General features: G+C 38.7%; 2 protein-coding genes across 2 annotated transcripts; both read left to right on the forward strand.

The window, feature by feature from the left end:
* The first annotated feature begins 900 nt into the window (after positions 1–900).
* On the forward strand, positions 901–1971 carry LOC107483736 (protein FAR1-RELATED SEQUENCE 5-like). The gene is made up of 2 exons (XM_016104348.1): positions 901–1161; positions 1300–1971. Exons 1-2 carry the CDS (start codon positions 901–903, stop codon positions 1969–1971), a joined length of 933 nt encoding a protein of 310 aa, XP_015959834.1.
* A 124-nt stretch (positions 1972–2095) lies between these two features.
* On the forward strand, positions 2096–3995 carry LOC107483738 (protein FAR-RED ELONGATED HYPOCOTYL 3-like). The gene is made up of 2 exons (XM_016104349.1): positions 2096–3202; positions 3828–3995. The coding sequence occupies exons 1-2, from the start codon at positions 2096–2098 to the stop codon at positions 3993–3995; spliced, it is 1275 nt and encodes a 424-aa protein (XP_015959835.1).
* The last annotated feature ends 7641 nt before the right edge of the window (positions 3996–11636 follow it).

Genomic DNA, 11636 nt, shown 5'->3' on the forward strand with positions numbered 1-11636 from the left:
AATTGAACTTAAAAGAAGATCTTTGACAGAATAAAACCCTAATTGATGAAAAATATTTAATATTATAACAACAAATATAAAAAATAACAAAATAAAAAATAATGACATGAGAAAGAAGAAGAAGTACTTACAGTCAAAGGAAGAGAAGATGAAGAGGATGGTAGATTGGTAGCTAGTAGTGGTAGGAGCGTGTAAAGTGGAGAAGAAAAAAGAAAAAGACCGTGTATATGTGTATTTCTTTATTAGTGTGGAGGGAAATTTTTAGAAATATTTTATTTGATTGACTTTTGATATTCCAATATCAAAGATTAAAGATATTAAGAAAATAAAAATGCACATATATAATTAAAGAGATAAATGGTTGAGTGGATAAAGGTATTTTCATAAGATAGAAGACCACAGGGCAGGCCAAACACAGGCCAGGCTGCAGGCCCCTGACAGGCCGCCTGGCCTATTTCCACCCCTAGTTGTGACACATGTTAGTGTCTTTTGTTTTTTACTTCCAGCCATTGAAAGATGGAATCACCTGTAATATAATGAGTGCTACTTAATCAGCTATAACTTCCCCCAAGGTCTAATGTGTTACTTAAATATAATGTTTGCCATTTCTGATTTTCCAAAGTTGCTAAATTCTATGGTAGCAGAATTTCAATGCAGTGGTTATGTCTTATTTGTGGTATAGAACATACTCTGGCTAGATAATTTATGTGGTTGATGTTTTCACTGTATAGTTATATTGATTATGTGTTGCATTTTTTGTCGTTTTCATGTAATTAGGCTAGAAAGTTGCACAACCTAATCTGATGGAGTTCAAGCGTATGTTAAACCTTAAAAGTGAAGACTCTGATGGGGGTAGTTCTGATGATTGTTGCAGACACTATTGTGCGAGTGATGACGAACATGACGATGAAGATGGATTTGAGTTTGGGGGGGGGGTCTGACGGTGGGGAAAAAGGTGGAAGGGATTTTGTTGATGGTAAGGGATCGAGTGGTGCAAAAGACCTGGGAGATGGTGGCCCGAGAGGGCAACCTGCCGCGGATGACTTCTTGGGTAAAGAGTTTGCCACAAAGGAGGATGCTTATGCTGCATACAAGGAGTTCGCCAGATTCAGGGGTTTTGGAGTTCAGAAGGAAGATGTAGCCCGTGTTAATAGGGTTTTGGTAAGGAGAGACTTTTTCTGCCATTGACAAGGCACAAGACATCTAAAGCACTATGACCGTTCGGAGTGAGTAAGGGAGGAGAGGCTAGAGAGTCAAATGGATTGTAAGGCAAAGTTAAAGATTTACTACGATGTGCAGCATAACGTGTGGCCGGTAAGAACCATCTTCGATGAACACAACCACGATCTTGCCCCAGTAACGTTTACACATCTCCTTCCTAGTCACCGGAAGATGAGTGACGGCGACAAGGCACAGGTGGATAGTTTGAAGCAGTTTGGGATCCCGACTTCGAAGATAATGGCGTACATGGCCGGGCAGTCTGGCGGGTATGGTATGCTTCGATTTATAAAGCAAGATTTGTATAATTATGTGCATAGGCAAAGGGTTGTGCGAATATGTGATGGTGATGCAGGAGCAAGCATCAGTTACTTGGAAGGTAAGACGAATGCCGACATGATAACAGCTGTACACTACACACGCACCGCGGACAACCGTTTGGGTAGTTTATTCTGGGCCGATGGTGAGATGATGTCGGATTATCAATTATTTGGGAATGTGTTAGCATTCGATTCCACCTACCGCTCTAACAAGTACAGGAAGCCACTGGTGGTTTTTTCTGGGTCAAATCATCACAAACAAACATCAATTTTTGGCTTTGCGTTGGTTGAGGATGAAGAGTTTCGCACGTACAGGTGGTTGTTGTTGAACCTATTGGATGTAATAGGACAGAAGAAACCGTGTGGTGGTCACAGATGGGGACAAGGCGATGCGCACGGCAAATACGGAGGTGCTGCCGATGGCGACACATAGGCTGTGCGGTTGGCACTTGGAGAAGAATTGCATCCAAAGGGTTAAAGATATGGAATTTCGAAAGGTTTTTAAGAAAGTTCTATATGCAAACTTCGTAATCAGTGACTTTGAGGAGTAATGGAAGATGTCAGTTGTGTCTCTTGGACTACATGATAACAGCTGGGTGCATAGCACGTATGAAATGAGAGAAAGCTGGGCAACGACCTACCTGAGGGGCACTTTCTGTGCTGGATACAGGACAACTTTGAAATGTGAAGGGATCAATGCTTTCATTAAGGGTTTTCTGAAATCGACTGATAGCATTTTGGAACTGGTACATAGTCTGGACCGAGTTGTTAAGGACTACCGGAATAATGAAGTTACGGCCCAATTCTATTTCACATATTATAGTCCGGTGCTAACCACTGGCTTAGATTCGATCGAGCTGTTTGCATCAAAGGTGTATACACGGGCAGTGTTTAAAGAAGTAAATAAACAAATTAAGGGCGTGGCAACATTATTGTTTCGGAGTAGGGACAGCATTAGCACAACATCTATGTATAGATTTTTGAGGATGGAAAAATCGGACAAAACACAAAAGGTGTTGTATGATCTGAACGAGGAGAAAATTGAGTGTGAGTGTTCAATGTGGAACAGTGAAGGGATTCCTTGTTCTCATATCTTCTGTATGATGAAGTACGAGGGATTGAAAAGAATACTGCAGGGTCTTGTTCTGAGTAGGTGGCGTAAGGATGCAAAGGATTGCCAATCAAAATCGTTGGAAGTTGCAGAGGGGCATGATGGATGGCTGCTTAGACATGGTGCCCTTTGTGGGGCGATGAGTTTGGTTGCCAAACTTGAGTCAGAAGATGCTGCAGATTTTGTAGTTTCTAGGGACGGTCTTGCTAACCTGGCTAAAGTGCTTCAGCGCAGAGTGTATGACAGGGTTGGAATCCAGCTTGGTCTATCGTCGCAAGACAGGATCAAGGATCCAGAGGTGTCGAAGACAAAGGGTGCTCCGAAGAAGGGCAAGGAACCCGAACCTGGTAGCCAGGGTAAGGATCGGAGTAAGCAAAGACGCTGCACAAAGTGTGGCGCTCCTGGGCACACTAAGAGGACATGCACTTGGCGACGGGAATCCGGTGTTGCTGGCAATATTGGTGGAGCAAATCCAGGCTTTGTATCATGTTCGTCGCCTGTCCCAAGCGCCCCGTCTGCCTCTAGGCTGACAAGATATCCTGAAAAAGATGAGGTTAGTTTTCAATTTAATCCAAATCTGAAATACATATGATGGCTGGGTTTTAATGATTACACCGTATGAGAGGCATAACATAAGCAGATGAAAGAGCATTCTTGATATCTTATTTTGTTGTTGCGGTCCTGCTACGTTCGATATTTGTGACATATTTTATGGTGCCATTTAGTTTCAATATATGTATCATGAATCTGCATTTCAAAATCAATATGTTATATCGGAAGCCTTAATTAGTTGAATTTTACATTGCATGCATAACAAATTCTTGTGTGGTTGAATAATGGTAACGTTTGAGAGTATGGTAATTAGAGTTGGCTGGGCATTCACTCAGAGAAAGGCAAGACTGGCCACACCGTTTCTTTGGTGCCGAGGGGACAACACCGACCTTTATACATGGGTTGAGCCATGCGTTCAGTAGCCCCCGTATGGGTGTCGGGGGTGGGAGGCCACCATCTTCCTCGGGGGCAACACATTGAACAGTTTTATGCATCACAAGGTTGCTCGGGACACAACGGGGAGTTGCACCGACATGCTACCACCCAAAGTATTATTAATCCCACAAGGCGCACAAATGAAGAACTCTTTGATCAGTGGCTAACACAGGTATGGCCTTTTGATTAAGGTTTTAGCTGTTTGTTGTGTTATGGAATTATGTGTTCTTTGCATTGAGTTGCAAGAAATGTTGGCTGACCATGTCGGTTTGGCCGCCGTGAACAGAATATCCTGGGTAAGCCATCGTCCAGCAGGAGACACGGAGATGGAGGTTGATACCATTGAGGATTTGGCTTAAATCTATCAGGTTCCTATCTTGTTGTTTCGAATTAAGGTGTGCAATGACTTTCCTGGGTGCTTTGAATGCTTTGGAGTGTGGGGTAGCATATTCTCACCCCTGTAAATTAAGGGTTGGTTTGGGGTTAACGGCGTTGACGGGCATGTTATGCCGTCATAATGTATTAGTGACTTCCAATTTGAACTTATTAGGGGATAGCTCTACCTGTGAAAAACACATTTTAGGACCTTTGGAGCACATTATAGGAAAAGTATATGATGGACTAAGGTAAATTTATGTATAAAATGGTCCTTAGTTTTTATGATATACTTAGTTGTTATGTATTTAGTTTCGAGATAATTAAATCAAAATTTTTTTATTTTATTTTTCTTACTGCCAAAAAAATGTTTTGGTCATGAGCATAGAAAAGATTATTAAATTTTTAAAAGATAATCATAAGAAAATATATTTGTTTATTATAATTATGCATGAAAATATATCAACATACATATTGATATAATTACTATTAAAAAAAAGCAAAAATTGGGAAAATATAATTTATTTGACAGGTTTTTATTCATTTAATTTTTTTTTCAATAACAATAAGTATGATTTACTCATTATACGAGAATAAACATCAGCATGATACTTTGTTAGTATTTGGGATATGATTATGACATGAATTAATAAAATTTAAGAAAAGAAATGTATAAATAGAATTATAAAATAATTTTCGTTATCAACTCCGAAGTCTAAATGTACAAAAAGAGTGAATTCGACTGTTATTTTGGGGTAGAAATTTATTTATTTAACTGAGTGGTTAATATTTGGTAAAGTTAGAAGCTCTCCAGTAATTTAAATTTTTTTAATGATGCATTGACGTTGGATATACGGAGAACTTGCATCGTTAAATTTGTTATAGAATGTAATAAATAGTGTTGCTCATAAGTACTATGCCCATATTGTGATGTTAAAGTTTTCATTCATGTTGTATGATCCATCATAATGATATTTAAAGTCGCTTATAATGCTTATAGGGCAAGCGTGGATAATATAGCAAAGTAGAGAGTGTGATGATTCACATAGGCAAAATAAGCAGTTGTTCAATGCGAGAGTTTCACATTACATCTTAGAGGTACCCCGATACTTTCAAAAGTCCTTGTATAGACAGTGTAGCATCAACTAGTAATCATAAACATGATAAAAAAGGCATGGGCTAACGATTGACAGTTTTGCAATCAAAAAGTACCGCCATGGGGACACTGAGTATGACCTAAGGCACTCAAGGATTAACCAAAAAAAGTACATTGTCCTACGTGGAACCATACAAAATATGTACTACTGGGTTGATTTCTAAAGAAACACACAACAATCCTAACTAGCTTTCAGTTGCCAGTGTGCAAATGTTTTGGAGACAACTTCCTGTGCCAAGTGGTGGGGTGACTTCATAACCAAGTCCACTGCTAAGCGCATCCGGGTAGCCATGTTGACATTCTGAAAAAACACAATGTAAAAATCAATGTTAGCATTATGTAACCGGTCTTGTTCTACATAGGTCTCTGATATTATAAACAAGAGGCGGAGAAAAATATGAGTCGCTTTACTTGTACCCCATAGTCTTGCTACAGGTGCTCTCGAATCATCCACTGGGCGACCTAAACGCCACAGTCCATGCTGTGGTGGCAAAAGTTTTTGTAGTTATGCAATTTCTTGTTGTAGATACCAAGTTTACAACCTAAAAACAGCACTAACTATATAATAATAGGGTTGCACTACAGTACAAATCAAAATTTATAGGTATTTTATTTTTTAATCTCATTTCGTTGCATATGTATGGGTGTTTTTCGGCTAGCTTGGCAGTTGGCTATTCTTCATCTAGCTCTTTGAATTAACATCTATTTGATTTGGTTCGAATATGGCAAGTGATCCTTGGATTCGAGTTATGAATTTTGGATTTCATTAGGAAAGTGAGAAAAAATATAAAATTGGGTTAGAAGTAGAAAACAATACTCATGTAAAGCATGACTATTGAATTAAGAAAAAAAAAGATAAAAGAGCATATTGAAAATATATAATCAATTTTCTTCACTTTTTAGAATATATTTAATTACAAATATAAGTTAAAATTGTAAAAATTTTGTTTTCTCTTATATAAGATTTAAATGAAAATAGAAAAGGATTAGTTAAAAAATTAATACAGGAATCAGACAATATGAAAATGCCACATATATCAAACATATTTCAAAAATATACCTATAAAAATTTTGAATTTTAAAAATATTAAAATAATTTTATAATTAATTTGTAAAAGAACAAAATAATTTTTGAAGATTGATTTTAAAAAAACTAAAATACCTTTCAGTTTGTTCTTAAAAGACTAAAATATCCTTTTAAGCATTAATTTAAAAAATACTAAATTATCCTTATATGATTAACTGAGGTTGATTGATTGTATTAGTAAAGAGTTACAATTTAATATTAAAAATATTAAAATAACCTTTTATTTAATTTTAACAGAATTCAAACAATATTTTAAGATTAATCTTACAAACATTAAAATTAACCCTTTAAAATTAAGGTTATATAATTATATCTAATATTCTTAAGTCTAATCTTCTCAAATAACATTTTAGTGATTTGAATATCTAATATTCTTAAATCTTTTAGTGATTTGAATAATTGTTTAGTTTGAGAATACTTGATAAAATAACATTTTATAACACTATTTTATAAAAAAATATCATTTACAATGCGCTATTACGTATAAGTTTCAACCAAAAAATATTTATCACCTTTAACATTATTTAACTATTATGATCCTATCCTTTCTACAGAAAAAAAAACTGATTATTACCATATGTGCAAGTCTACGAGCTAGCAATGATAATTGGCTTCTGTGAAGCTTTAAGCCATTTAATGCTTTCTGAAGTTACTTCTCATTGCACTAGAAAAAAATTACGTGTCACTATATTTATGATTAAAATCGAATATCTGTATATTGATATCTGTACTTTATAATTTTCCATAATAATATTCATGAAAGCTATTGTGATACGTAAATGCATAAACTTACGAGGCAGTTTCTTGCTGAGGCACTTCGGGTTCCTCAAACTCAAACGTGGAAAACCTAGGACGTAGCGTGCCTAGTTTCGATAGTCAGGACCTTTCCAGTGTCAGTCCCTCCAGGTAAAGTGCCTGCTTCATGCAGTTAAATTAAATTCAACTTAAATAAACTAAATTTTTAAACTAATCTTAATCTTAAAATAAAAGATGACTAATAAAAATGTTTATCTTATATTTACTATTAAATAAAAAATGGTTAAATAAAGGATAATAATAAAATAGCAAATCAAAATAATAGTGTTTATTCATGGATTTGTTATTTTTAATTTAATTGTAGTTTGTTATGAGACTACATCAGTTGAAAAAACCTATATAAATCTGAACGTTATTAAGCACCCATTTTGTATTCGTATGAGAGTTGAATTTTCATATGATTATTTAACGCCAAAGAAGTCAATGCCTACCACTCATAGCATTGCCGTTTTCCATGCATCCGCTTCGTGCGGATCTCAAAGTGAATCTAAGTATATCAACTTCATACGCGGCACGTCGATGATCATCAGGAACCAGTGCTGGTCGCACCACATGGGCTGATACACCTATTCAAACATCCAAACCGATTAACTTACGTAATTCCCAGGTTTGTACACGTAGTTGATGCATATGCAACAATAAAAATCAGGTGCGTACCCTAGTTGTCTGGTCCACCTTACACCGTATGTATTTGTTACGAATGGATGTCATGTTCACAAACGTAAGCGTCCGACCGCCCACTGCTGTTTGCTAAATAATTCAAACACATATGCAAGTTAATGTCATCCAATAAGACCATCAGAGAAAAATTACCTTTTTTAAAAACTATTCTAAAAAATAAAACATTTACATTTCTTTAGTGCTGAGTACATATGCTTACCATGACGGTCATAGGAAGGAACCAACAATGATGATTCGACGCACTTGCTAGCATGCGAACCACAACATTCAGGACTTACAATATTACCAACATGTATAAGCCATCCTATTAGGGGTTACACTAGTCAATTGATCAATGCGGAAATCAAGGCAACGAACACACCAGCAGGTGTCGGAGACTCACATCGTCAACAACTTCGCACTTTGGGACAAGAGTCATAAGTGCTCCCCTGCTAGCTACGCAGTCACTGACGTCAATCAGAAGCTCACTATGGTTAACACAAGCATTCACATCAACCGATTAGTATAGCCAAGCATTAAAAGACTAGCATTGAGGGTAGGGTAGTAAGACCTGATGGGCACAGGGCAGTAAAATACAACGGGATAATCCTAAGCACATTGTGATTGGTTTGCATACCTCTCTTGAAGATCTTTGTCAAAGATGTAAGTTGCAATGGCCAACTCCACACATGACAAATTCATTTCATTGTTTGGAGGGAAGACCAGGTTCATGGACTATAAATAATCAATGAAAATCACTCAGTTCAACTGGATACGACACCCTGAGCGGGCATGGCAATTTTACACTGCTCAATTAATTACCCGTATATAATTAATCACCTTTGGAATGCGTTCAACTTTCATGCTTAGTAGTCGGCCTAAGTTCACTACTCCTTCTTTGTCTCGGGCAGGTGCGTCACGCCCTTGCCTTCCAGCTAGTCCCGATGTCTCGAAGCCCCTACTGGATGGAGTGTGCCGTGCTGTCTTCTCCAGGTCATCGTCTGAGCTTAAATCCACCTAAAAATGGTGCAACGGGTGTATGTCATGACTACCAGTGAAGAAAAGAAGTTGGAATCAACTACAACTCAATGAAATATAGAAAGGCAAGGTGGTTACGCACCACTTCGGGGACATACAAAGTTCGCGATGTTCTCCGCATTGGGAACAATTTTTAGGTGGACTTATTCTTTCTCTTGGTGAAAAAAGGGATGTGATCAACGGTGAAGGTGGTGTCGATTATGGGAGTTAATGCCGGATCAGGCGGCCATGTGTTTTTAGGGTGACTATCCTTATCCATCGGTTGTGAGGTTGTCACATTCCCTTTGGGATGACTGACATCGCTTTCCCTTCAGCAGCGTTTGCAACGCGTGCAAGATGCACAGTAGGGCGCTTTCGCCACCATAGAAGACTTTCGTTGGGTTAGAAGTTTGACAACGTCCCTTATCTCTGACACCACCGTATCATGGCAACGAATGGCTTCGGGCAATCTTTTGATATCGAACTACATCCCGGATACACTACTAACCACGCTCATTGCTATGGGACTGCTTTCCTGTGAGGATTTAAGAGTGCATTTAGTAATCACAAATGGTGCGGCCAACAGGGGCGACATCGAAAGACTTACTATGATGCTTACATTGTTGGGCCCTAGACACATGGAGTCGCAGCTTGCTGCCGAGACGAGTGGCTCGTCGTTCACTTTCGGAGGGACCCTGAAAGAGCAATGTCATCTAAACAGTTATCACGTACCACAATGCACAACACAACACACGAGAATCGTATCATAATCTCCCCAAATCGACAAGGAATCAGGGACTTGCTTACCTGACAGGACTTGTAGTCAGCCTTTTTCGGGCACACGACGGGGAACATCTTGAGCTGAAAGGGGGGAAGCGGCAGGGATCCCTTCATTTCATGTGCAAGATTTTTGTTTAGCTTTGGGCCAAACGATAGACGACGGGGACACCTGCATCGAAACGCAAAATATACACTTCAGCATGCGTATTGCATAATATCAAACAGGATTCTTGACCTATAATAGGGACACACCAGAAAGTAACAAAACATGTGTATGATTGGAAATAGATAAGGTCACATTCATTAAAGAACAATGCTTAATTTATGATGTCCGTAGTGTTTTCCAGAAGAAAATCGACGAACTAAATCGAACCGAAAAACACCATAAATCTCCAGTAACCCAATAAATGAGGAGAATCGTAAAGTATACTATAGTCCCCTAATGGTGATTTAGTTGTGTTTGTTTCTAAACTCAAATACGACATGGAGAGAACTTCACAGCATCAAATTCATAACCACACAGTGCAACATCCAAACAACCCAAACCAGAGAAAAATACCTCATTCAACCGGTGAGTCATAGCAGATCCAAGACTCAATCTACACCCAACCCCTTTCCCTTGAAAACGATGACCCCCGGTGGCGAATACTGACGTGACCACGGATTGTGGGCTAGGACCCCGTGGCCAGTGAGGCCATGCAGTGGCCCAAGGGCCGTCCCCTTCGGTCTCACGATGGCGGCGTGGCTTATAGGGATCCTACTCATGTCTCTTGACGCTGGTTGGGGTTTTACCTTCGATCAAGTGGCGATAGGTTCAATGTTTCGAACCGACCTTGTTAACCTCTACGATAGCTACAAGACTAACCCTATACTAGTATACTATGCGTTCAATCACCACCCGGACCCACCTTGAATCGGGTTACCATGTAAACCCACCCACTTTTGCAAAAGGGTTGGCTTCCATGTTAAACCACTTTTTTAGGTTGTCCAATTTAGAATAATGAACGTAGAAGTGGGCTACAAGTAAGCTCAGTTCAAAGTTTCCTTCCTTACCTACCTCCTCCTAATTTGAACACATGTGTCTCTTATCACTTGGGCTTATTGATGAGCGGATAATTTGTATGCTTTTTGGCATTGTTTTTAGTATGTTTTTAGTATCTTTTAGTTAGTTTTTAGTATAATTTTATTAGTTTTTAATTAAAATTCACTTTTCTGGACTTTACTATGAGTTTGTGTATTTTTCTGTGATTTCAGGTATTTTCTGGCTGAAATTGAGGGTTCTGAGCAAAAATCTGATTCAGAGACTGAAATGGGCTGCAGATGCTGTTGGATTCTGACCTCCCTGCACTCGAAGTGGATTTTCTGGAGCTACAGAAGCCCAATTGGCGCGCTCTCAACGGCATTGGAAAGTAGACATCCTGGGCTTTCCAGCAATATATGATAGTCCATACTTTGCCCAAGATTTGATGGCCCAAACCGGTGTGGCAAATCAGCCTCAGAAATTCCAGCGTTAAACGCCGGAACTGGCACCTAAATGGGAGTTAAACGCCCAAACTGGCACCAAAGCTGGCGTTTAACTCCAAGAAGAGTCTCTACACGAAATTTGCTTCATTGCTCAGCCCAAGCACACACCAAGTGGACCCATAAGTGGATTTTTTCGTCATTTACTCATTTCTGTATACCCTAGCTTACTAGTTTACTATTAATAGGATCTTTTGACATTGTATCTCTACCTCATGACACTTTACACGTTTCTTTGTGTACCTTCCACGGCATGAGTCTCTAAACCCCATGGTTGGGGGTGAGGAGCTCTGCTGTGTCTTGATGAATTAATGCAATTACTACTGTTTCTTATTCAATCATGCTTGCTTCCATTCTAAGATATCACTTGCTCTTAACCCGGATGAATGTGATGATCCGTGACACTCATCATGTTCTCAACTATGAATGTGTGCCTGACAACCACCTCCGTTCTATTTTAGATTAAGTAGGTATCTCTTGGATTCTTTAACCGGAATCTTCGTGGTATAAGCTAGAACTGATGGCGGCATTCAAGAGAATCCGGAAGGTCTAAACCTTGTCTGTGGTATTCTGAGTAGGATTCAATGA

The sequence above is a fragment of the Arachis duranensis genome, chromosome 4, assembly GCF_000817695.3.
Source record: "Arachis duranensis cultivar V14167 chromosome 4, aradu.V14167.gnm2.J7QH, whole genome shotgun sequence".
Taxonomy (NCBI): domain Eukaryota; kingdom Viridiplantae; phylum Streptophyta; class Magnoliopsida; order Fabales; family Fabaceae; genus Arachis; species Arachis duranensis.